This window comes from Arvicola amphibius, chromosome 7 (genome assembly GCF_903992535.2).
Source record: "Arvicola amphibius chromosome 7, mArvAmp1.2, whole genome shotgun sequence".
Classification (NCBI taxonomy): Eukaryota; Metazoa; Chordata; class Mammalia; order Rodentia; family Cricetidae; genus Arvicola; species Arvicola amphibius.
Genome location: NC_052053.1, coordinates 102,481,863 through 102,508,769, shown reverse-complemented (window position 1 = coordinate 102,508,769; position 26,907 = coordinate 102,481,863). Strand labels below are relative to the sequence as shown.

Here is a 26,907-nt window from a genome sequence, read left to right as displayed (position 1 = left end):
GTATAACAGAGCAGTCTTTCTAAGTCGGTAGTAAATGTCTGTGAGCTGGTCAGAGCGCCTGTGCTGTGGACAGGCTGTGTGAGTTTTGTTCTGTGGGGTACCTGACATGCATGAGCTAGCGGAGCAGATACAACTTGAACACTCTTTGCAAACCCCAAAATCTTTCAAGCAGAAGGCAGCAGGCAGAGAGGGGGGCTGCAAGGTGAAAGATTGGCCAAAGCCAGGCATCAGAAGAGGCTAAGGGGGTGACCCAGAAAAGATAAACAAGGGGGGAATGCCAGTGTGCTTTGCCTGGCTCTGCTATTGGGATGCACACTGAAGATGTAGATGCTAAAATTCAATCCTTACAGTAGCTTCTTTGATGTGGACATATCCAAAAGTGATATAATAGATCAGAAAGATGAAGGGAGATACTTCCAAACCAATCCATCCCAGTGATTATGTCCCACATCTCCCTTCAGGTCAGTCTGCACAAGACAGGAACTGATTTCTGGGTGGCTTCTCCAAACCACCTAAAAGACAGAGCGTGTACATTAAATGAGCGAGCGGGTTTGTTCTGTAGTTCAATCCGGAGAGCCAAGGACTTACCCGTGTCAATGCTGTTTTCAAATAGACCTGGGACCGGTGTGAAAAGAAAATCAAGGAGCTGCAAAGCAGGCTGCAAGTCCTGAAAGCACAAAGCAAAAATCCTCTCCCTGAACTTCACGAGGACCTCCACAGAGAAAAGGAGCTGATTAAGGTATTGATGTCTGAGCCAGTGACCAAGATAATCACACAGCTGCATTCTGGGCATTTAAAATGTTTGCCTGCCTCTCTCTCTCTCTCTCTCTCTCTCTCTCTCTCTCTCTCTCTCTCTCTCTCTCTCTCTCTCTCACTCTCTCTCACTCTCTGTGATAAAGCTGAGTTTTCTGATCAGTTGGAAAAGCCATCATTCTGGTCTTTAAGGTGTGAGAATCGATGTTAGGTCATATGGTCATTGTTTAAAGATGAGAAAGGCTTTTGCGAAACAAACTGCACATCACAGGCTCTTGGGGGCAATTCTCCTTCGTGTCCTCTGTTTCTTTCCTGTGATATAAGATCTGGCCTCTGAGTATTTTTAGTTGATTTGTGAATGCGTGTGTACGTGTTGTATGGAGGTCAGACAGCAACCTTGGGCGTCAGTCTTCAGCCTCCACCATGTTTGATGCAGCGTGTCTCGTGCTGTTTGTTCTTTTGCTAAGTACTCCAGGCTAGCTAGCCAGTGAGCTTCTAGGGGATTCCCCTATCTCTGTATTCCCAGCACTCCCACGGATGGCAAGATGGGGTACAGACTTGTGCCACTGTGTCTGACTTGCACATGGGTCCAGGGATCTGAACTTGGGTCATCAGACTTCCGTAGTTAGTGCTTTTCCCACCGAGCCATGTTCCTGACCCTGACTACACTTAAAAAAAAAAAAAACAAAAGGAAAAACTGTGTATCCTGACCTTGTCTTTGAAGTAAGAGTGAGGTATGACTTAAAAACTTACCTGGAAAACCAGCAGAGTTGAGTTCTTTTGGTTAAGTATAACATATAAATCCTTCCAAACTATGTTCTGCCTAATTAGCAAATGTTCTTGAACATCAAAGGTCTTTGTAGAAGATGGAGAAGAGTTATAGATAGGAGCTAGGATCACTGAACACCAGGGCAGGAACCTTTATGTCTCTTTTTTTGTCCGCAGGTTTGGTACTTAAGAGATTTTTTTTTTCCTGAATCCTTTGGAATGGTCTTTTTAAAGGGAATGGAAATATATGGTCTTTTTAAAATTTATTTATTTTCTGTATATGAGTATTCTACCTACATGTACACTTTTAAACCAGAAGAGGGCATCAGATCCCAAATGATTGTGAGACACCATATGGTTGCTGGGAATTGAACTCAGGACCTCTGGAAAAGTAGCCAGTGCTCTTAACCTCTGAGCCATCTCTCTAGCCCAAACATATATTGTCTTATACTGGAATCTGTGTCAGAAAGTAGTATCTTTCTTCCTGTGTACATTTTCTCTTTGAAAGCCGTAACAAATGACATAAAGGCCGGGTAGGCATTGTAGGTCACTCCCGTGAATGAGTCTCAGCACTTGGGAGGTGGACGCAGGAAGACCAGAAGGTCAGCCTCATCCTTGACTCCACAGCAAGTTCTAGGCCAGCCTAGGCTAGGCGAGACCCTCTCTCAAAACTAATTAACTAATGTAAAATGCTAACAGGACAAAGGGCTTCAGCTATCCCTCAGTGACAGAGTGCTCTTAGCACATACAAGGCTCTAGCTCCCTCCCCAGCATCCCAAGGAAACAAAAACCACAATAAACAGCCACTGCAGTCATCACCAGGGTAGAGACATGAAGCTCTAAATTCCTGGTGTATTTGCACTTCCTGGTGGTATCCACAAAACTGACCCTGCTGTTCACCAGCCAGTACTTTATCATTTATTTATTGTTTTAATAATAGTTATATTATTCTCATTGGAATACTAGGAGTGCTGCCTTCTGGCCCTACACTTCTTAAAGGAGACCATACTATGTAGCATGTCCGATGCAACATTCCCGTCATTCCAAGTCAGCAATCGTTGGTTCCCCTTGCTGCTTCATTCCCGCGGCTGTCAGTCTGCACAGTATGAACTCAGTCCGTCCATCCTTCTGCGCCAGTTGACATTAGATGTTTTTCAGCCTTTGTTAGTCTGGGGTGTAGTCTGGCAGTTGAACTTTTCTTCCTGTCTGTTGCCCTATCAAGTCAGCTCTCTTGTGAACTGTCTCTTGCTATTTCCCCCAACTTTGCGTTGGGTTGTTTGCCACCTTGATTTGGAACAAGTTACTTATTCTTAATACCCTGTCTCTGTTAAGTACATACTTATAAATGTCTTCTACCAAACAGCTCATTTTTCTTTTTTCTTAAAAAAAGTTTTTTTATGTCACTGGGTGAGTGTCTTAGGGTTTTATTGCTGTGAAGAGATACCACCATGACCACAGCAACAACTCCCCCTCCTCCTCCTCCCCCTCCTCTCATGTGTCGTCGTCGTCTTCTTCTTCTTCTTCTTCTTCTTCTTCTTCTTCTTCTTCTTCTTCCTCCTCCTCCTCCTCCCCCTCCTCCTCCTCCTCCTCTTCTTCTTCGTCTTCGTCTTCTTCGTCTTCTTCGTCTTCTTCTTCTTCTTCTTTTCTTCTTCGTCTTCTTCTTCGTCTTCTTCTTCATCTTCTTCTCCTCCTCCTCCCCCTCCTCCTCCACCTCCTCCTCCTTCTTTTCTTCTTCTCTCCTATATTACATCCTGAGTGCAGCCTTCCCTTTCCCCAGATCCATGTCCCCTCTGTCTCCCTTCAAAACAGACATCAAAAAAATACAGCGTAACAAGCTACAATAAGACCAGGCAGATGCCATCACATCAAGACTGGACAAGACAACCCAGTTGGAGGAAAGGGGTCCCATAAGCAGACAAAAGAGTCAGCGACCACCCCCACTCCCACTGACAGGAATCCCAAAGAACCTGAGCCACTCAGTCATAACTTAAAGGCAGAAAACCTAGGTCGGACCCCCTAGGGGACTCCCTGATTTCTGTGAGCTCCCTTGAGTCCTGGTTAATTGATTGTGTGGGCCATGTTGTCAGACTACAGCAACTCTTATAAAGGAAAACATTTAATTGGGACTGGCTTATAGTTCAGAAATCTAGTTCATTGTCATCACGGCAGGAAGGATGGCAGTACACAGGCTGATATGGAACCGGAAAATGAGCTGAGAGTTCTACATCTTGATCCACAGGCAGCAGGAAATGACCTGGCTTGAGCTTCAGAGACTCAAAGCCAACCCCCTAGTGATACACTTCCTCCAACAAAGCCACACCTATTCCAACAAGGCCACACCTCTCAATAGTGCCACTCCCTGTGGACCAAGTACTCAAATACATAAGTCTGTGGGAGCCATTCCTATTCAAACTTTCATAGTGAGCAATAGATGTTGTAGTTTGTGGGGGACTTCTTGTTTATGGTCTTGCCTTCATTTGTTTGTTTGAGACAGGGTTTTGCTATGTAGCCTAGGCTAGTATCAAACTCCTGATCTTCCTCCCTCTACCTGCCAGAGCTGGCATTACAATTAGTTGCCATCATTACCCAGCAGTTTTGTGTGACTTTGAAATAGACGAATGTGTGAATATTTTCCTATATTATTGCGCCCCCCTTTTATTTTAGAAAATCACTTATCTGTAACACATAAAATACACTTTTCTGTCTCCCCCTAGATGTCTCTAAGCTTTGCTTTTTAGACTCACATCTTGATTTGTTCAGGAATTGTTTGCATATGTTTTAAGTGAAAGTTCATTTTGAAGTGTTATTCCTATGACTAACAGTTTAACTTCCCAGAGCCTGCTTATTTAATAGACCCATGCCAGATATCAAATTAACATACAAACAACATTTGGTCTGTGGTTCTCTTCTCCCTTTCTTTGGCTTTAATATCAAACTGTCAGTAGAAGGGTATGGGAGGTGAGGCAGAAAGATTGGGGATTAAGACTTAGTGTCAGCTGCGTAGAGAGTTTAAAGCCATACTGGGCTACATCAAGTTTAGATCAGGATGCAAATAACAAGTGAGAGAATTCAACGTCGCTCTCCATTGATGCACAGGAATTTCCTTCCATAAAGTCTAGACACCTGGGCCAACCGTGAGATGGAAACCTTTAAGTTGTCACCATTTCCCCAAATGTCACACTCCTCAGCTTCCAGCAGAGTCTGTGGCTTTTGTCGGCTCAGCCCCATTTATCAGTAGAAACAGTCATGGCAGAGATTCACAGATTCATCCAAGCCATGACCATATTCCAAACTAATCCCAAGTAACTGGAGGCCTGTCTGGTCCAAAGGGGTCCCAAGTAACTGGAGGCCTGTCTAGCCCAAAGGGGTCCCAAGTAACTGGAGGCCTGTCTAGTCCAAACAGGTCCCAAGTAACTAGAGGGCTGTCTCGGATGGTGGCTATCATCTCAGAAAAGTTGTGAGCCACCCAGCCAGTCTGAGCCCTACTTTCCTCATAAAGCTACATCCCATTATAGCCATGTTCATGTGGGGAATAACAGTACAAGACACACACACACACTCACGCTCACACACTGAGCACATGCATGTGTACGGGGAGACCAGAGGTCGATGCTGAATGCCATCTTTAGTTGCTCTCCACTTTATCCTACTTTGTCTGAGGCAGGGTCTCTCATGGAACCGGGAGCTCACTGATTCAGCCAGACTTGGTGGATAGCCAGCCCCAGGGATCCTCCTTGGCACTGCGAGGCATGCACTGCCATGCCTGGCTTTTCACATGGATGTCGAGGCCAGCTCGGATCCTCCCTCATGCTCCCTTGCACAGCAAGCGCTTGACCAAGTATCTACCCATCCCTTGTAGTTCAAATGATAGTGCAGAAGAATGGGACTAAGACCGTAGGAAAAGGCTTCTGCTGCCCTTTTGCTGTAGGGAATCCGGCTGAACGAAGCCTGGCAATATGCTGCTATGGACCAACAACTTGAAGTTTTACATCGTGCTCTATAGGGGTAACTGGAATCTTACAGGCATTTTTGCAAATCAAACTTTTATCATACTGAAGATAAACTTGGCAAGGTTCCTCTGGGCCAGTTTATGAAACACAGAGAAGGTGAGCAAGTGATGAAATCATGCACTGTAGTACATGGAGCACTGAACAGCCATCCATCAGAATTAGCACCTCATTGCTGTGGCCGCTCTTTAGACTGATTTCTGGCCCAAGTGACACAGTATCTTCCTTCCGAAAATGCGCCATGGATAAGTAACCCTAAATACAGCTAAGACCCGATAGACTTGGGGGTGTTTGGGCTGTTTCCTTTCACTTCCTTGGTAGTGAAAAGGATTTTCTTGATTAGTTGCTTCGATCTGTTAGATCTGAAAACTACTTCATTTTATAAACTAGTTGGAGCTGACAGGGTAGCTCGTGGGAGTCTTTGCCTAGCTAGTGTGAGGCCCTAGGTTTGAGCTGCATATGAATGAATGAATGAATGGTATAGGAAACTATTTGCTAACTATTCTCTGTCATTTATCAGCAAGTAATTTTTCCTTCTGTTGTTCAGAAAATTAAAAATAGCTCCTTCCAAACAGAAGTGGGTGTTGCATGATGGCCCCCATGTTAGTGGTGCACGCACCCATGCATTCAGAAAGTGAGAAATCGCACTTGCTGTGACCTACCTCTTAACATAGCCTCTGGATCTCAATCCAGAAACGTGTGCAGATCTTGCCTTTCTTACGTGACACCCTCAGTAAAGGGCCTGGATGAGTTTCCAACAGAAAGACTTCCCTAAACTCCCGCTACCTGAAGGAAGGAGCTTGAAGAGAGCTAAGGCTGTGTCCCCAGAGAGAAAGGTGACTGTAGGCTGCCTGGCAGGAAGGCGGCAGCGGCTGTTTCTCATTCCGAAGGTCCCTCCCCTTTCCAGGCTCCCCTCCCCCAGAGCCTAATCAAAGGATTAGCCTACAGGTTTGGAAAGAGCGGCTGGAACTGAAGGCACATTCCCCCCATTTCTCCTTGTGTTTAAATGCAGGAAGTCGAGAAGCCTCTGGCTAACTGGACGCACAACTTGAAAGAGCTTCAAACTATGAAGGCGGACTTGAGCCAGCACATCCTGGCGGAGGACGTGACGGTTCTGAAGGAGCAGATTGAGCTTCTACACAGACAATGGGAGGATCTCTGCCTGAGAGTAAGTCAGCCAGCTTCAAAGTGCGGGGCTGAGGGGAGTTGACTGAAGTGTCCCAAAGCCAAAGGAAAGGATCCTGACTTGTTGAAGCGGAGGCCCTATGGCACTGGGACCTCTGTGCCCCCGCTGGTTCCGTTAGGAGGTAGCAACCCGACTTAACAGATTTGACCTCTTTGTCTCTACGGGGTTCACAGCACAGCTTTGCACACTTCTACTGAGCTGTTTTGGGTTTTTTGTTTTTGAGATCAGCTTAAGCTGGGAGGTAAGCAGGGGTCCTGCTGGCAGTGATTCTGCTTAGTGGCTTACAGAGATGAGTGCAAATCAGAAACCCCTCCCCTAGGCCAAACACCAGAACCTGGATGCCCATAGGCTGGAAGGGGCTCTCTGAGAGCCAGCCTTCCCTGCAGTCAGATGGTTGGTCCTAGGAGCTGGTTTTGAAACTCGCAAGTGATTGACTGTAGCCTGAGGCCCTCAGCCCATGGTTTCCACAGGATAAGGCTGGAATTGTGCTTGGAGTATTACACAGTTGAAGTCTGTGGCAGGATCAAGGTAGAATTAAAAGGCTCAATTAATCTTAAAGATCCTTGTTTTAAGGATACATAATTCTCAGGAAAAGTTAATTCCTTAATCTCATTATTTTGTGTGTGCATGCGCACGCGCACGTGTGTGGATGAATTTGATGTTTGTAAATACCTGTGTTCTAAAGACGCTTTTAATTACATTTTGAAGTAAAAATACTTTATCAAAAACTCGATTTTAGTAGTTACACTGTGCTCTGTGTGTCTGTTAAATTGTTCCGATTCATGTTTTATGCAAAAGGAAATACTCAGAATCTTTAAAGTCTTCTAAGAGTCAAGAAAACTCAAAGAGCATCCTCCAGACGGTCCTAATTGTTAGCATTGTGGACTCAATCCTGGCACAGAATGCCAGGATTCTTAAAAGCTAAAAAATGAATAGATGCCGGAGGAATGGGAGCTAAATGCTTGTTTCTCTAGGGATAGATTTTCAGGCCTTTTAAACGCATGTGGCTGGACAGGACACAGACGGAGGCATTTGGTATCTTGACCTCACTCTGCGAAGAGTAGAAGTTCTTTTGTACATGGTGAGAAAAATCTCAGGGGACTGCAGCCCCTATAAAGTGGGTGCTAAAACTGAAACCAAAAGAACTCTTCACTGTACATTTAGGAAGGCTGGTTTGTATTCTCTAGATGTAAATTTAACTCATAAATTGTAGCCATCTAAAAAAGGAGGGAAGCCCCTTGGCTGGTGTTAGCATAACCAAACACTGGGTGTTTGGGGGTCAGCCTGCTTGCTCCAGACCAGTTTTTTTTTTTTTTTTTTTTTTTTTTGGTTTTTCGAGACAGGGTTTCTCTGTGGCTTTTGGAGCCTGTCCTGGAACTAGCTCTTGTAGACCAGGCTGGTCTCGAACTCACAGAGATCCGCCTGCCTCTGCCTCCCGAGTGCTGGGATTAAAGGCGTGCGCCACCACCGCCCGGCTTCCAGACCAGTTTTTGATGACATTTTCCCTGGTTTCCAGACAAAAACTACAGTGTGTAATGGCAAAGTAGATTAAGTGAATTGTTTGGGGGTTTTATTTTTTGTTTGTTTAAATACTCAAACATTTTTGCATCTTTTAAGTTTTCTGGTCATTTGCATTACTAATGATTGCTTTTTTTTTTTAATATTGTGATCTGGGTGATACTTTTCAGAATAAGTAAGCTGAACACTGGCCTTCTGGATATACGGATTTGATGAGTTTTGAAAGGGAAAAGGTTTGAGCTACAAAGTTACAAGGTAGCACGCAGGAAGCAACCGGTAAATGTATTACATTGAGAGAACAGGGAAAACAAAGTTGGGCTATGCTTCTGTATCTGTGTTTACCTAACCTTTCTTGTGTAGTGGGGCTCGTCAGTACAGACACACAGTGCAAATACCATCCTTTTATCTTTTGTTAGTTTTTAGTGGCAGTTACCAAGGGTGAAAAAACTTTTGTTAGTGCTGAGCACTAGGTTTTGAGAGAACAAAACAGGTTTTAGAGACAGATGCTGACCAAAGTGCATGACATCGGTGCTCATTTGTGTTTGTGAGCCTTGGGGGTGGCGTGGGATGAGGGCGCTCACTTTTTTGGGAGCCAAGAGATTTTCCTTCCCAGCTAGCCTCAGCTACCAAAATGCATGTATGTCATCCCTAGGTGGCTATCCGCAAGCAGGAGATTGAAGACAGGCTCAATTCATGGATCATGTTCAATGAAAAAAACAAGGAATTGTGTGCTTGGCTGGTCCAGATGGAGAACAAAGTTCTACAGACAGCAGATATTAGCATTGAAGAAATGATTGAAAAGTTACAGAAGGTGAGTGGGGGCGGGGTGCCCACGTGGGTGCACTGAGGAGGGCCAAGGGCTTCTGCAGGGCTCAAAGAGCCACAGTGTCACATTGTCACATGGCAACGTTCATGTTTCAAGAGGACTATTTTTGGTCTTTCCAAAGGAGGAGGTAGGAAAGGTAGGGAGCGTGAACTGTCATAGGTGGATACGGTGCTGAGGAAGACTGCTTTCCCTCAGTGGGAAGACTCTAGTTATTGTGACGTGGGACCCAAGTCAAAGAGGAAGCCAGCCTCAGTAACAGAAGTGACTTGAGCATCTTTGTACAGCCACCCAAAACACCTCTCCATCAACCCTGGGGAACCTTGGACCTCAGGCTGACTCAGTTGAGTCCATTTAGCCTCAGCTCCACATTTGTGAGGGGAAACCAAGGGTTTTTCATAGCCCCGGTGATAGAGTTCTTGCCTTTGCATGCATGAAGCCCCGAATTCAACCCTCAGCACAGCAAGGATAAAGAAAAGGAAAGTGCCTATAGGCAGGCATGGGAGCACATACCTACACCAACACTCAGGAAGCTGAGGCAGGAGCATCATGAGCTGCAGGCCTGGGCTACACAGTGAGATAGAGTCACTACAGCCTTAAACACCTTGTAGTCACCTAACTGATCTGAGCCATTCCTCGAAGAGCTATGTTGACAAGTATAAGATTTTTTTTGCCATTAACACTAATAATGTAGCCAGTGTGGGAGTACGTGCCTGCAATCCCATCACCTGGGAGGTGGAGGCAGGAGTATTGTCTGGAGTTCAGTGGGAGACCCTGTCCAATAAAGCAAAAACAAACCCAAAGAGTGCATTAAGAGAGAACGGAATGTGCCCTGGGCTGAAGAAGGATTGAGCTGGTGGTGATGGCTCGGGCCTTGTGCTTTGGTGTCTGCCAGGATTGCATGGAAGAAATAAGCTCGTTCAGTGAAAGCAAGCTGCAGCTGAAGCAGATGGGCGAGCAGCTAATCAAGGCCAGCAGCAAGGCCAAGGCGGCCGAGATGGAGGACAAGCTCAGCAAAATCAACGACCGCTGGCAGCATCTTTTCGATGTCATTGGATCGAGGTAAGAAGTGGTCCAAAATAATTCGTGTCTGCCTCTAGAGACTGCCTCACAGAGCTGGTTAGCCAAGTCCAGTCGTCCTGTGTGGTAACCTGGCAGGTTTATAAATGTCCAGGTTTGTAGTTCGGGGGAGCAGGAATTCTGATTTGAACAATAATTGGAGATGATATTTTAGTAAAATTTGACATGAATTAGATGTGTGTGCATGGGGGGGTGTCTGGGGATTAAATTCAGCCTCACAAGCATGCTAGACAAGCACTCTAGCATGAGCTACCATTTTGATTGCTGTTGCTGCTGCTGTTGTTGAGAGCGGGATTTGGCTATGTTCCCCAGGCCGACCTCCAACCAATCTTCCCTCCTCTGCCTCCCGAGCAGCCAGAGTACTCGCCACTATGCCCAGCTGCATTTTTTTTTAAACAAGAGTCAGAAACTTGGTTTGGAAAGCGATCCTAAAGGGGAGGTCTCATGGGAACTGTCACTCTCTGCTGGAATGAGCATGTCCCCCCATGAAATTATGCCTGCCTGTTCCTGCCTCACTCTGTGTAGTAGCAGCTGGGGGTCCTTGACTGCCCCCACAGCAGGAGCCCAGTGCACACTGGTAGGGATCCTTTGTGACCATGCCAGGTCCTTGATGGGCACCTGGCCCCCTGGAGGACACAACTGGAGCAGCATCTTCTTCTCAGATGTGACCACAAATCAAAGCTCTGTTCTCCGGTGCCATGTTGTCCAAAATAGAGCTGGTGATATTTCCTCCCGTCAACAACCAATTTGGGCGATGCCCAAAGCTTTTAGATGGCTTTTGTTTCCAAGTCCTCTGTATAAAGACAGCACTCCCCCAACCCACTCTACCCCCCCCCCCAAAAAAAACTACATGTTTTTCTATTGCAACCTGGTCTTCAGAGACATCTTATTTTGGGATCATTCGTGAAAAATTATCTGCCACTGGCCCAGGACAGTGTGCCCGGCGTGAATATGCGAATGATTTGGGATTTAGAGGGGAGCTGGAGAGCGTGTTATGGTTTGGAGAGGGAGAAGAATAGAATGCTGTTAGTGATGTGCCGTATCCTTTACCTCTCTGATGACTGGAAACCGTAAGTGAGCCCAACTCAGCAGAGGCAGGGACTAAGTGGTGTTTGCATAGCGGGCAGAACGTAAGACGGGTCGTTACATTAATAGGAGTGGCTATCTGGCAGCAATAAAGCCAAGCATACAGGGAGTCCAGATCCTATCTTCTTCTGAGAGTGGAGGGGCGGAGACAAGGAAAGAGCCATCCCAGATGGTCCTGAGTGAAGGCTTGAAACTCCCGAGAGCCACTGCAGGCAGTAGGAGAGACCCTTGTTATGAGCAAACAGGGAGGCTGTGGAGCAGAAGAAAAGCCACCCAGGAAGGGACAGGAAGCCCCATTGGCACAGTATAAGAAATGACCCTGGGAGAGATGGGAGCCTTGACTGTCAGCCACAGATTTGGCCTCCTCAGTCAAGTCTGAGTCCATTGTGGTCCCCCAATGGTGACAGAATTCCTAAAGAATGACCAGGGGAACTGGTTGGAAGGTGAGGCAGGGCTGAATTTAGCTTCTCTCAACTACCGTTTGAAAAAGAAGCAGGACAGTAGCGAGACTTAGTTTTGAGCCTCTGCTGGCTTTCCTGTGTACTCTAAGCCTGTTTCTAAATCTTCTGTCAGGGTCCAGTGCTAGCCCGGACCCTCAATTATTTCTCTACCAGACCCCAACATAAACTATCTCTTGACTGGCGTGGAGGAGACAGGAATAAAGACACGACTCAAATGGTTTCATCGGGAGGGAGATTCTCAGAGATCCCTTGTGATATCCTGAGTTCACATTCTGAAAAATTCCCCTGTTTATTCTCTAAACAGTCTTTATACAAAAACTTAATTGAGGGTGAAATACATTAGCATTCTGTCTCCTAGGTAACCAGGTGAATGGCCTTTTGTCAAGTCCGCAACTACCTGTCTGCTGTGTATGCTAGCTGTCATGGGTAGGCTTGAATCAGCATCTCTATAAGGCATTCTCCAAATTACAAAGGAAGGAGCAAAACATCCTGACCATTTGTTAGGGTAGCGACAGCCTGCCTGGCAGGATATGTGACCCATCTCAGGTGTAGCCTATGGCTTGATGGCTTGGCTGCCATGCCATATAGAAATATGGGCCTACAATCTTCCCAATGTGTCCAACAAGCACATGGCGAGCTGCTGTGCCCTCTTCAGATACATGACAAGTGTTGCTCATTTGACACAGGACCAGAAGAGCACGGAGAAGCCTGTTTGTGGACCAGTAATCTGTTGTTTTCATTGTAAAGGGGAAGCAGATCCTTCCTCTATGAGGCCGAGGATTCCATTAAATTTATTCCCATGGCTGGGCAGGCATGGAGGCTCGCTGGGTAAAAAATACTTCTCACGCAAGCCTGATAGGAGTTCGGCTCCCAGAAGCCAGGTAGAGATGAAAAAAGAGAACTCACTCCACCGATTTCTCCTGTGGCTTCCGCATGGGTTGTGTGGCACATGTGTGCTGGCTCTCACCTCTCTCTCTCTCATCCACACACAGAATAAATTCAATTTTAAGAAATTAATTGTTCCCAGGGCTGAGAACACTGTCCCATGTATTTGTTGAATGAATAAGTATTCCAGTGAATGAGAATAAGAATTTCTTTTCAGTGGGTGAATCGTGGCTCTGCTGGCATTGTCTTTATGGCCCACGTCAGCTTGGGCTCTTGACACTAATGGAGGGTGTGATGACATCATACTTGCTCATGGGTCATTGAGGAGTAAGACCTAGCCTATGCTTCTGAAGAGGAGAGTAGCATACCTCCGTCAGTCATAGCACTGCAGAGGTTATCAGGCTCTTATCTTGTCGGCTGCCCATCTCTGACCAGTTGCTTGGGGGAAGAAAACAGCAGCTGCGAGTTCATTCACCTTCCTGGCCGTAGCAGTTGGCAACAATAACAGGTATCTTGACTGCCAACTGAGTTCTTAACAATATGCTTTGATGCATGATGTCACTTGATCTTTCGGGTACACTTACTGATGGAGGAGGGCTAGAGTTGTGTGCCACATCACATGGTGGAGGCCCGAGGACAACCTACGGGAGTCTCCTTCCACTATGTAGATCCCACCGTTCAAGTCAGTAGACATGGCAAGAACTACTTGCTGAGCCACCGATTTTCAATGTAATTCTGAAAGGTTGGTACCATCATCCCATTTTACTGATAAAGAAACTGAGGGCTGAAGTCGAGTAACTTGCCCAAACCAAGGCAGCTGACAATGCCACCAGGATCTCAACTCAGACAGTTGTCACCCCCATGCCACCCTATACCCTTCTAGTTGGAAGCACACAATGAATAAAACTTATGAGATCTTCACTGTAGACCTAAGTTAAAGTTGAAGGCTTAGCATGGTGTTCAGTACTCTAAAACCCACTGAAGCAGGTCTATTCACTGTTAAAAAAAAAGTAAAGAAAAAGCCTCCCCCCCCCCAATCTAGTACTTTGGTTTTATTCACAATTATTTTAAAAATAATTAGTACAACACAACAGGTTTCTTTTTTTAATTGATTTTTATTGAGCTCTACATTTTACTCTGCTTCCTTCCCCTTCAACCCTCCCCAAAGGTCCTCATGCTCCCAATTTACTCAGGAGATCTTGTCTTTTTCTACTTCCCATGTAGATCAGATCTATGTATGTCTCTCTTAGGATCCTCATTGTTATCTAGGTTCTCTGGGATTGTGATTTGTAGGCTGGTTCTTTGCTTTATGTTTAAAAACCATTTATGAGTGAGTATATGTGATAATTGTCTTTCTGGGTCTGGGTTACCTTACTCAATGATGTTTTCTAGCTCCATTTTCCTGCAAAATTCAATATGTCATTATTTTTTTTCTGCTGTGTAGTACTCCATTGTGTAAATGTACCACATCTTCCTTATCCAGTCTTTGGTCAAGGGGCATTTAGGTTGTTTCCAGGTTCTGGCTATGACAAACAAAGCTGCTATGAACATAGTTGAGCACATGTCCTTGTGGCATGATTGAGCTTCCTTTGGGTATAGACCCAAAAGTGGTATTACTGGGTCTTGAGGAAGGTTGTTTCCTAATGTTCTGAGAAATCACTGACATCCAAAGGGGTTGTACCAGCTTGCATTCTCACCAGCAATGCAGGAGTGTTCCCTTTTCCCCACAACCTCTCCAGCATAAGTTGTCATCAGTGTTTTTGATCTTAGCCTGTAAGAATTTACAAGTGTAAAATGAAATCTCAGAGTTGTTTTGATTTGCATTTCTCTGATGACTAAGGATGTTGAGCATTTTCTTAAGTGTCTTTTAGCCATTCTAGATTCCTCTGTTGAGCGTTCTCTGCTTAGGTCCAGGGATACAAGGAACATACCTAAACATAACAAAGGCAATATACAGCAAGCCGACAGCCAACATCAAACTAAATGGAGAGAAACTCCCAGCGATCCCACTGAACAAGACAAGGTTGTCCACTCTCTCCATATCTAGTCAATATAGTTCTTGAGGTCCAAGCTAGAGCAATAAGACACAATTAAGGTTTCTTAAAGCTACATTATCATCTGACCATCCCAGACAGCCAGGCTTCTCTAGGGAGGTGAGCAGAGCCAGGCTCCTCACATCTACTGTTTGGGCTCCTGAAATAACACTGAAAGATCAGCCCACGCCTTCATTTACAGAGAGGGAAACTGCCAATCAGAGAAGGGAAATGACGTCCACTCAGGGTGGGAACAGGAACCAGCGTGTTATAGAAGGCTGTTTGTTCATTCCCGGCTGCCCAGACTACAAAATAATCACTCAGAAACTGTATTAATTAAATCACTACTTGGCCAATCACTTACGCATATTGCTAGCTAGCTCTTATATGTTGGTTAACCCATTTCTATTATTTTTTTAAAAGATTTATTTATTATGTGTACAGTATGCTCAGTATTCTGTCTGCGTGTACACCTGCAGGCCAGAAGGGGGCACCAGACCTCATTACAGATGGTTGTGAGCCACCATGTGGTTGATGGGAATTGAACTTAGGACCTTTGGAAGAGCAGGCAGTGCTCTTAACAGCTGAGCCATCTCTCCATCCTCCCCTATTTCTATTATTTTATAGTTTACCACAAGGCTTGTGACCTACCAGCAAGGTTCCAGCTCACGTCTTTCCCCTCTGGCAGCTCCATGGCGGATCCCTGCCTTTTTTCCTCCCAGCATTCAGTTTAGTTTTCCCTGCCTTGCTCTGTTCCCCTATAGCTCTGCTGTGGGCCCAAAGCAGTTTCTTTATTAATCAGTGGTATTTACAGCATACAGAGGGGAGTTCCATATCACCAGTCTGTCTCACTGCACAAAGCATCTTCAGGGCATGCTAGGCTCTTGTGGGATGCTGACTTTCCAAGGCACTGTGTTAAAATTTTTTTTCTGAAACCTAGAACTTGATGCCAGGTACCCTCTACTGGAAGACAGTGGTTCTCTGGCTTCAGCGTGCATCACAACCTGCCTCAGTGTCTCACGTCTAGAGCTGCTCCATCCAGGGATCTGGGTGAGGCCAAGACCTTCATTCCTATCATGTGTCAAGATGTGCTGTTGAGGTGTGGTGCTCTTGATGGGAAGTCTGTTTGAGAAACACATGAGCAATGGAGTGAAGTAAATCAGAAATTTGCAAATAAGTCTTGGGCCTCCGTTTCCATGCTGAGAAACCATGTACAAGCTTCCTGTCTCCCTGGTGGGACATCTGTGAGGATCAAGATCCAGATGAGAGGGTGGCAAGACAGTCACGGATCCATCCACACACATTTGCCTCACGGCATCTCACAGCCCCAAGTTCATGGGTTGGCTCGATGGCTGGCCAATGAGATCTTGGTAACACACCTGTCTTCTTGCTTCCTATACACCCCTACCCCCGAGCTAGGGTTACACATATGTATTTCACCATGCCCAGCTTTTATATAGGTGCTGGGGATCTGTAAACACGTCCTCATGCTAATGTGACACACACTTTACCAATTGAACTATCACCTCAGCCCGAGGGTGGGACCATTTTTAAAGACTATTTCTAGTGGTGTGGGTGAATGAGCTGATGAAAATGTCCAGAGCCTGGAAGAGCTCCCTCGGAAGGTGTACAATGACAATCTCCCTTGTACGAGGATCATTACTGACTGTACTCATGTTGTGTATCTACAATTTCTAAGGAAAGCGTCGCTACTTTTCTCTTGAATGCCTCCTCAATGGCATCACCGTGAATAGGCTTAGTATCCTTATGCTAGTAGTGTATGAAGGAGAGACTTGAGTAGCGGGTAAACAAAAGACTAGACCCTCCCTGTTGACACTGGGTGGTGGCTCTTTTGTTGTCAGAAATATCAAGTCTATGGACAGACACTGGAAGGAACTAAACGTGCTTCTCACATTTCCCCTACCATCGCGCAAAGCCTATCAAATTTATACTAATAGCAAGCAAGATGTCATTTAAGCTCAACAGTTATTACCCTGGCAACCATGGGTTACAATTGCTTTGCATCCCTTTTCATGGCTCTCTTCCTAACTGTATTTTCTCAAGGTCACCGTGAAAGACTAAACAAGACTGCCAGTCAGAAAGCTATCTCAGCTTAGCCACCGCAGGTGCCTGGAAGGAGTTAGGGGGCTGCTGGGCATAGGGAAGGGGTAGCTGGAGGTTGGCCTCCACACTTCCCTTTCCCTTGCCATCAGCCCAGTCATTCCACCTCTGGAGCACAGGACTGCTGTTACCCTGCAGAAATGTCTTCCTGGGAGCCCAGGGCTTCCCCAAGGGGAAAGCAGTCATCAGCAGATGGGAAGCAACTGGCCCGATGTGCATGGTCAGGGAATAAACCTCAGTGTCCAGTACTTACAAGGTCGCAGAAGCAGCCCAGAAGGGCATGAACAAAACAGACACTACGTTTAGGAGAAAGGTTGCCAAACCTCTCCCCTGGCAGAGGAGGCTTGCTCTCTAAGGTGGTGGGGCATGGTAATGGCCAAGTGAGAGGTTGTAGGAACACAGGTGATCACGTCTCAAAGTGGGGGAAGAGGCCAGATTGACCCATTTCCACAGGAGAAAGAAGGACTCCCATGTTCTACATTTTGGAGAACCCAGGAAGGAGGAGCTAAAATCTCTTCCTCTATCTTAAGGTTCATTTCTACTGCAAGGCGGGGTCCCTCTGCAGCAGTCAGTGGCAGAGTCCATGAACTCTGGCCTTCTCAGGCAGGACTGCAGATCTCAGGCAAAAGGAAAACTCCTCAGGGCAATGTCGTCTTTGGGACCGAGGAAGGCGCTCCTGCGTGGCTCGGGCTTCGGGCTGCACTGCTGCTTGTAAACATGACACAGAGAAATTATAGACCAGAAATCAACTCCCCGCTCCGCCCCACCATGTTCCAAGTCTAAATGTCTCCTCCCTGGCTTTACAGCTCGTCATACATATCACGGTGCCAAGATAACGCTGGGACTTTCTCCTCTCAGCCTTGCAATCCTGTAACGTCAGAACAAAGGCTGTGTGTGTGTGAAGAGAGCTGGAGAGAGACGTTTTCTTTATTGTAAGATCGGGGGTGGGGGGGCAGATTAAAAATTGCAGAGCCTAGAAAAGGTGTCTTCCTTCCAACCAGCATTGCCCCGTGCCTATGAGCCAGCCGGTGGTGGTGCGGTGGTGGTGCCGCGGATGAGGAGCCTTGGGGAGGGTCTGGTTGGAAGATGCTGAGCCAGTGACTGCAGAGGACAGGCTGGGCAGGGGGAGGGGCTGCCTGGCCAGGAGGTGGAGGTGCAGCCGGGAACTTGGAGCATCCGCGGAAACCCAAGGAATGGTTTTTTCTCATAAACAGTAAGTGCCATTTCAGCTGACAGCCACACCCGCGACCCTGGTGGCCGCTGCTATCTCTGTGTGCCTTGCTGTTTTGGTTACAATGGAGATCACCGATGAGATGGTGGCTGTGGAGTGTGTGCGCTCAGCCGTTCGGGGGATGGGTTCTCTCCTGGCGTCAGCATGCTTGTGGTGGCTGCAGTGTGCCTCTGACAAGCCAGCAGAGATGCGATTATGCTGTGCAGAAAATAAAAATATCCTGGCATTAAAAAAAAAAATGCTCCAAAGCAGCAGTTGGCTCTAAAATGTATATGTACTGTCTGTGCCCTCAAATCAGGGCGTGGAAATTAATAATTTTACTATGAAGATATTTAGCTCTGTGGAAAGATAAAATTGTGCAGGCTTGGTACAGCGTGCTTAGCAACTGACAGCTGCCCATACATAGGTTTGAGTATTTATTTTGGTCCAGATTCAGATACTTTTGATCGTTTCAGCTCTCCTTACTAATTTTTGTTACGATGTCCATATCGATGTAGGCGTCGCTTAACTTACGCTGGCTTGAGCTTCTATAATCTAACTGTATGCTGCTTACCATGAGAACAGAGCTGAAAGGTATATTAGTCCGTGTGCATGGATAGGAATTATTCCAGACAAATATGCTTTTGATATTTACAGCCTCGTGCATGCATAGCAAGACCCCTGCTTGCTATATGCACTTGCCATGTTACCAACTCACCTTCATTTTGACCGCTCTGGAAGGAGAGCCGTGTTTTTCAGTGTTACATTCTGAGCCATCTCTAGTTAAGATGAAAGAAAAACTTTATTCACCTTGATCACGCCCTGTTTCTCTACCCACGATTCCTGTAATAGAACCCTTCTATTCTACTCTTGGGCATAATTTTAATGTGGTTTGGTTTCGTAGAAAAAAATGACTTTTGGCATGGATGGCTTCTCCTTTCATCTAGCAATATTGTTTTGATAATCAGTCCTAGAATTCAGCTCAGGAAACCCTGTTTTTCTCTCCAGGGTGTATGTCCTATGTTCAGAGATAATACATGAGAAATGTTACCTGTGTGACCATGGGCAAAGTGCAGAGGTAGGAGCCACATAAACTACCTACGGGGTTGATGTCATGCAGCATCTTGTTGACAGGCTGATCTCTGAGGAGATTCCCTTGTTTCCTGATGTTAAATGGAGATCTCAGTGTTTGGAGAGCCCCCCAGTGTTTGGAGAACCCCCCCCACTAACGTAGAGGTCAGCCCTCGGGATTAGCAAAGGACACATGTTTCCTGACCCAGGGAAGGTGACAGCTGAGTTACAGCATCCACAGGGAGCGGAACTATATAAACTTCAACAATGTATCCCTTGGTTCTTCGAACTGATTGTCAGGTGATTGCCTGAGAAACATTCTGATTCCAGCATACTGGAGCTGTCGGGACTGCAGGCAGAGGTTAAACTCTGCCTGGGTGAATATCTCTCTCTCTCTCTCTCTTTCTCTCCCTCCCTCCCTCCCTCCTTCCCTCCCTCCCTCCCTCTCTCTCTCTCTCTGTCTCTCTCTCCCCTCTCTCTCTCCCTCCCTTCCCTAAGTCTACTTGTTATCAATGCCTCTCACAGCAGAGGAGCGAGATGCTTTGAAGGCCAAGTGTTCTGGCATCATCTGGTCTTTAAAATAGGGCAGAGCCATCATTTTTGATGGAAAAGACACACTGGTGACTGTCGCTTCCTCACCCAGTAGGGATGCCTGAGTACTTCTGAAACTGTATCGCGACATCTAAGTTGCATCAGCTCTGTAGGACTTATGATCCATCTTCATGTTACCATTGAATCCTCACAATGTGCATGAGACCCAAAACAAAAACACATGGTCAAATGTATATTGAAAGAAATCCATGGAAGGGGAACATGGGCAGTGATATGTCTGTGACTCCGAGCCTCTTCCCATGCTGGCTACCAGCCACGAGCCACAGCAGCTTGTGACTCCTCTACCACCATATCCTGGATCTGAATCATGTTCCCTGACAGCAACAAAACCCGTCTTCTACCCCCAATCTATGCACATCTGTTTGTGCAAGGTATGTGACAAGCCACAGGGGCCAGACAGCCAGAGGTTTGAATCTTGCCCCTGCTCTTTAATGGCCCACATGACAGAGGCTGGTTATTTCACCCATGAGCCTTTTCCCCCAACTGTCCAATGGGAATGATGATAGTACTTGTGGGCATCCTTAGGAGGATTAAATGAGTTGTTAGCATGTGAGATACAGCAGGCCTGACATATGTTAGCATATGACATAAATGTTAGCAGGTTACATAGATGTTCATTTTAGCACTATGATTTATTGATGAGTTACAAACCATTCCAATGTAGATATTTTAAAAGAACGGGCTACATGTGAAAAGACTCGTACAGCTAAGTGTCCCTTTACCTCAAATGCTCAAGAACATACTTTGAATTTTTTTCTATTTTGGAATATTTGCATATTTATGAGAACTCTCGGGAATCCATTGGTATTTCTCACACACAGCCCTAAAGTAATTCTGTATGTCTTTAGTACACCTGTCTTGACTGTAGCCATCATATAAAGCCTGATGTGGGATTTTTTTTTTTACTGGTAATGACATGATACAATACCCAGAAAGTTTGGACTTTTGAGCATTACAGGTTACAGTTTTTAGATTAGGATGTCCTGTCCGTATTTTATTTCCATTCTCCATTGCTCTGCCTAGAGCACTTCACTTTGAATGCCACAGTCCTAGGAGGGCCAAGCAAATTGTTCCTCTCCTTCTCCAGGAGCTATGACATCCCTAACTTCTGGTTGACGAAAGTAAGCACGGCCATGCCTAGGCCATCATGTGTTAGCTCCCATTGTATAGAAAGCGGCCTCCCCAGGCCTCTTCTTGTTAAAATAAGAAAAAAAAAACATGCTGTGACTCTCATAGTGGCATGGGATTCGGTGCTGGCTGGAAGCTTGGTGAGCTGCCATCCTGGGAAGAGGGGAAGGGCAAGTGGGAGGCAGTAGGATGATCACTGAGCATGAGCGCTGGTCTCTACCATCAGGAAGTGCTCATGGCCAGGCCTCTTCTCCAGCCAGAGATTTTTAGGAGGTCAGCCCCTCATAACTGTGTGGACTGCTGCTGGGCCTTGCACAGTCAGGGTGGTAGGATGAAGTCAGACGGGGGCAATGGTAAACCACGGGAATGAAGGCAGGATCTAGGTTACAGCTGTATCCAGGCCTGGCCCGGGATTCGGTTACTTCCTTTTCAATAAATCATCTCGTGGCTTTGAAGGGGACTGTGTCGGCTGCAGGTGTGCAGTTTGGAAAATGTACCTCCTTGAAAATGATCGTTCCTGGGCCATTGTCCTCATCAAAGATTGTCCCAAATGGCCTTCACGTACATCTCCTGCCTTCCTCCCAGCTAACCCAGTGAAGGAAGGCTAACAAAGGCAGAGCTCAAATCTAAGCCCTTGCAGACTACGTGGCCTGCCTTCAAGCCTCCCTGTCTCATGGAGCTACAAAGAATAAAACAGCTGGGAACGAATGTAGCGAAGTCCAGGGCCAGCTGGCTGCAGTGTTACAGCATCCCGTGTCCTGGTCAGCATCAGAAGAGTTAATGTTGCCGAACATCTACTATATTCCAGTGGTTATCTGTTGCCTTGGTCCCACATCACCTGCAAGATGCTTAATTTTATAGATAATAAGGACACTTGGAGTCTGAGTCAAGAATCTTGCAGGGGTGTGGAGCTTACAGATGGTAGGTGGTGGTTGGTAGGACTTTAACAATCCTGGTCTGCTCGACTCCAGTGCTCTGGTCTTATCCTTATTGCTGAGGTTTGAGAGACCTCAGAGGCTTGAGGTAGAGGGGCCGGGGTGAAAGGATTCTGCTAACAGAGCTAGAACCGGAAGGCAGTCCTCAGGGTTGTCTCTGTTGATGGTGAGATAGAAACATACTGATTCTTTGGTCCACTTAAACGTAGCCTGGAGGCAGGGAATGTAGCTCAGTTGGTAGAGTGCTTACCCAGCATGCACTAAGCCCTGGGATCCATCCCCAACACGATATAAACCAGTGTGGTCCTGCATGGATATAATCCTAATACTACAGAGCTGGAGGCAGAAGGATCAGAAGTTCAAGATCATCCTTGTCAACACAGAAAGACAGACCTGAGGCCAGCCTGAGCTACAAAAGGCCCTATCTAAAAATAAAAGAGTATGTGGGGACGTGACTGTTCATGTTTATTCATTGGACAAATATCTGTTGACAGCCCTGTCCACAGCACATGGGAGGTTCCGCCCCTCTCTCCTGAAGAGTGGAGGGTCTCACAGTGTTAGCTTGCTCTGGTGCTCCAGGAGCATGGGGGCAGGGTTGGGGTGGGGTATGGATGAAGCCAGGAACAGCTTTTGGTGAGAGGCCAAGGGCCATTCAAATTGCTTGAGGTGTTAAACCGATTATGAGATTAAACTGGTTTGTCAAGGTAGAGAACCTGACTGTTGAAAGATTCCCAGCGTGAATCAGGACTTGGCTTCAGAAATGGAACCAAAGGTGGGGAGGAGGGCATGGAGGCCAGGAGGAAGTTGTTCGGGTAAGTAAAAGTTGACGGTGCGCAGGCAGTGTGTTTCCTGTGAGTTGAGGTCAGCATCTCAGTTTCTCTTTCCATTGCCGTCAGCGGAGGGGTGCAGCTCTGGCGGCATCTTCCGACCTGAGGATTGGTAAGTAGGGACTTTGAACTGTAAACCATTGCTTAAATCTCTGGGATTCATCCAAAAAACCTCCAGATCAGCAGTGCAAGCGCTCACCCATTTAGGGCTTTCATGAAAGTGGCTGATGGAAGTATTTCATTTCAGTCTCTGTGTGAAGAACAAATGCTAGCCAGGCGAGGTGACACACACCTCTAAGCCCAGCATTCAGGAGGCAGAGGCAGGAGAATCTGTGAGTGTCAGGACAGTGTAAGCTACAAAGTGAGGACCAACCAAGATGGCTTTTGCTTCAGTAGCTTTTTGCCTGGTGTTAACTCAAAGCTCCAGCATATGCAAGCTACATGTGTTCTCTCAAACCTTTTGCACGCCAAGTCCAGGCTGGAAGGAAACTGAGGCAGACTGCCAGAGAGGCGGCAAGCAGATCTGTGCTTGAGTGGCTTCTCTCTTTCTGACCCAGAGATGCCCAAGAACAAGCCCACAAGGCAGCCTCGCTGGAGCACCCACCCTCACACCATGTGTTCTGTCCTTGTCCAGGAAGGGCCACTGACTGCTGTCACTTGAGTGAAGTATTCAGAATAAGTATTTGGGAGAGAGGAAAATGACAACTTCCCTATGGTCTGGAATACCAGGAAGTGGTCAGGGTATCAGGGGGAGGCCATGTAGGTCTGACAGGACTCTTGGCTAGACTGAGTCCCTGCAAAGCATCATCCCGACCAATAGTGTTGCAGAGTCGCCTGCTCTGTGAACGTGCACACCTGGGGAGGTACAAGCTGTTCCTGCTACGAAATCAAAGTGGTACAGATTCCTGGCTGCTCACCAGCGTCCAGCGTCCATCCTGGCCCTTGCTTCCCACTGCTGCTAACTGGGTCTCTCTTCCATTGCACTTAGGGTGAAGAAGCTGAAGGAGACGTTTGCTTTCATTCAACAGTTAGACAAAAACATGAGCAACCTTCGCACCTGGTTGGCGCGAATCGAGTCTGAGCTCTCCAAGCCTGTGGTTTACGATGTCTGTGATGACCACGAGATCCAGAAGAGGCTTGCTGAGCAACAGGTGAGTGATGGGAAGGAGTACCAGGAGGAGAGGTGGCGTGGGAGGCAAAGGCAGGCCTGCCTTCCTGTCTTCCACCTGCCCATGTCACTGCCCTATTTGTGAGGCATCGGTCTCTGAATGCCTCCTCCTTCACATAGCTCATCCTGCAAACAATGCTGAAGAAGAGGCAGACCTTTAATTACAATGCTCGATGAGGTTTTATCTTTGTTTTTGTTATGTATAACATAGCTTTGAAAGGGATGAATTAGGGGTACAGTTCCTTTTTAGATTGAGATAGTTGGTGTCCCAGACTGACTTCAGACTCTCAGCCTTCTGCTTTATCATACTGACATCAACTTAACAGACCTGCAAAGAGAAAACCTTGATTGAGGAATTGCCTCCACAAAGTAGTCTCTGGGACCTTCCACACCCCACCCTTCCAAGATCTCCTTGCTGGCCTGGAACTTACTATGGAGATCAAGGTACCCTCAAACTCAGGAGCTCCATCTGCCTCTTCCTCCTGAGTACTGGGATTGAGGGTGTAGGCCTGAGACATTTTCTTTTCAATTGCTGATTGATAATAGGGCCCAGCCTACTATGGGCAGTACCATCCTTAGGCAAATGAGCCTGGGCTGCCTACGAAAGGTAGCCAAGCAAGCGAGGGGAGGGAGATGGTAAGCAGCCCTCCTCCATGGCCTCTCCTTCAGTTCCTGCCTCCAGGTTCCTGCCTTGAGTTCCTGCTTCGGCTTCTGTCAATCATGACTTACACCCTGTATGGCAAATAAGCCTTCTCTTCCCAAGCTGCTTTTGGTCAGGGTTGTATCACAGCAACAGAGAAACGAACAAGGACAGCTACCAACCACTGTAGCTGTAGCCATGCGTCATCATGTAGCCCGCACACCCGCTCCAAGCCCTCTGTCCGAGGAGTCAGCCAGTGCCTGTCACATGCTAGGCAAGTGCTCAATCAGGACCAGAAGGGAACACCCCAGTGACAGTATCTCATATTACCCAGGCTGTTCTGATAGGTGAGGGTGACCTCGAGCTTCTGGTCCTTCTGGTGTGTGCCACCGTCCTTTTCTCAGAAGATGCCCTTTAATGATGTTGTCTTGAGTCAGTTCTATCTTTTATTGTTTTATAATTTTTTGTTGTTGTTACTCCAAGACAGTGTTTCTCTGTATAGCACTGGCTGACCTGGAACTTAGGTGCAGACCAGGCTGCCTGCCTCTGCCTCCCAAGTGCTGGACTTAAAGACATGCATTGCCGCCGCCACCCAGTCTTTTACTGGTTTAAAAGTGACAATTTTTTTTTTTGCTACCTTAAATAGAATAAACATTTGTCCTTTCACTAACTCTGCCACTTTTAGATGGGTATCACATTGGCCACACCCAGATAAGCAGAGGAATGTGCTATCCTAAGGTCACATGATTGGCTGATTGAATTCTCCTTTGCCGCGTGTCTTAGTCATCGTTCTGTGACTGTGAAGAGACACCATGACCAAGGCAACTCTTAGAAAAGAAAGCATTTAATTGGGGTCTTGCTTACAGTTTCAGAGACCGAGTCCACCATCATATTGGCAGAGAGCATGGCAGCAGGAAAACAGGGTTGCTGGAGAGGGAGCTGAGAGTTACATCCTGATCCATGGGCAGAGAGAGAGAGAGAATATGAGAATATGAATGTGCGTCTGGGTGGGCCTGGCATGTTTTTGAAACCTCAGAGCCCACCCCCTAGTGACACACTTCCTCCTACAAGGGGGATAGCTCCTAATCCTTCTAATCCTTTCAAATAGTGTCACTTCCCTGGTGACTAAACATTCAAATATATAAACCTATGGGGCCATTCTCTTTCAAACCACCATACCATGTAACCTAATGCAGTTCTGGGGTTAGGATTTAGACATTCTTGAGGCAGAAGAGGTCTGATTCCACCTACTGCAGAAGCACTGAGGCAATTGTGGCTACACTGAGAATATTGCCATGCGTCTGGTACTCCAAGTCCAGAAACACTGGAGACAAAACTACTCCCAGGAAGTACGGGTAGACCGTTTCTTGAAACCTTGCTTATGTTTTCACCCAAAGTAAGTACCATAGATTGTTTGGCTGTTTCTAAAAATAAGACCTAACAAGTTGAGATCACTTACTGCTGCCTTCTCAAAAATCCTTAGCTCCTAAAGTTGCTACAATCCCCAGTCCTCTTAGCAATGACCTTGGGGAGCTGGGAGAGGAAGGATTAGGGCCAATGGTCCTCAGCCTGTGGGTGTCGACCCATTTGGGAGTCACATATCCTGCATATCAGATATTTACATTACAGTTCATGGCAGTAGCATAAGTACAGTTATGAAGTAGCAACGAAGTAATTGTATGGTTGGGGGTCACCCCAATGTGAAGACCCCCCAACCATACAAAGGTTGTAGCAGTAGGAAGGTTGAGCACCACTAGGTTAGGCCCCCTGAGTCTTTTCATGTCCTCTTGATGATTGGTGCTAAGATTATACTACTTCAAAATGAAAGCACAGTGGAGACTTTGGAGCTCTTCCGTCATGAATCACTTTCATGGAGTCACCAGCATTTCTCTCCTGGGATTTTTGTTTGGTTTGGTTTGGGGCTTCTTGGTTCCATGTGGGTTGTCTCTCATTGGCTTAGGGCATGACTGGCTTCCTTGCATTCTTTGACTCCCAGTAGCCTCTTACCCTCTGTGTCATTCCAAACTCCCAAAGCTCAACCTGCTGCCTGACTGTGTGTCCCTGAAGCCTCTTTTTATATCCTGCAACTGGCTGGGCAGTGGTGGTGCACACTTTTAATCCTAGCTCTCGGGAGGCAAAGGCTGGCAGATCTCTGTGAGTTTGAGGCCAACCTGGTCTACGAAGCGAGGTCCAGGACAGCCAGAGCTATTACCCAAAGAAACCCTGTCTCGAAGGAAAAGCATTCAGAGCCCTGATTTCCCTGATCAGGGCAGAAAATCAGAATGGACAAAAGCCCCTTTCCAGAATTGATGGAGAAATCCTTTCACATTTGTTTATGCCATTTCTCAGAGTTCAGACAGTTTCTAAAATGTAATTCTTTTTCAGACTTGTGCCCTAGTGAGCATTGGTGACAGGATTCTTGTTGTCACTGGTTCAGCGCTGACACAGGTCCACTTTATTATGCAAGGCAACTCTTTCAGTCCTATATCACCACTCAGCTCTCCTGTGCTGTTTCAAAGAAGATGACGCTGACTCTTTAGATGGAGGTTATTTTTAAAATACCTTCTAAAAAACCCCAGTGACGATGGTCTTTTA

General features: G+C 46.6%; 1 protein-coding gene across 4 annotated transcripts in view; it reads left to right on the top strand.

Moving 5' to 3' along the window:
- The window catches only part of Syne2 (spectrin repeat containing nuclear envelope protein 2), a 301,471-nt gene that overhangs the window by 253,152 nt on the left and 21,412 nt on the right, over positions 1-26,907 (top strand). The window contains exons 96-100 of one of the 4 annotated variants that reach the window (XM_038337460.1): positions 614-739; positions 6,541-6,696; positions 8,885-9,043; positions 9,951-10,117; positions 23,493-23,655. In XM_038337460.1, coding sequence (XP_038193388.1) covers positions 614-739; positions 6,541-6,696; positions 8,885-9,043; positions 9,951-10,117; positions 23,493-23,655 — 771 coding nt within the window. Of the gene's footprint in view, positions 1-613; positions 740-6,457; positions 6,697-8,884; positions 9,044-9,950; positions 10,118-17,489; positions 17,654-22,310; positions 22,837-23,492; positions 23,656-26,907 lie in introns of those variants that run through there. The other 3 variants (XM_038337457.1, XM_038337458.1, XM_038337459.1) reach the window with 3 other exon arrangements.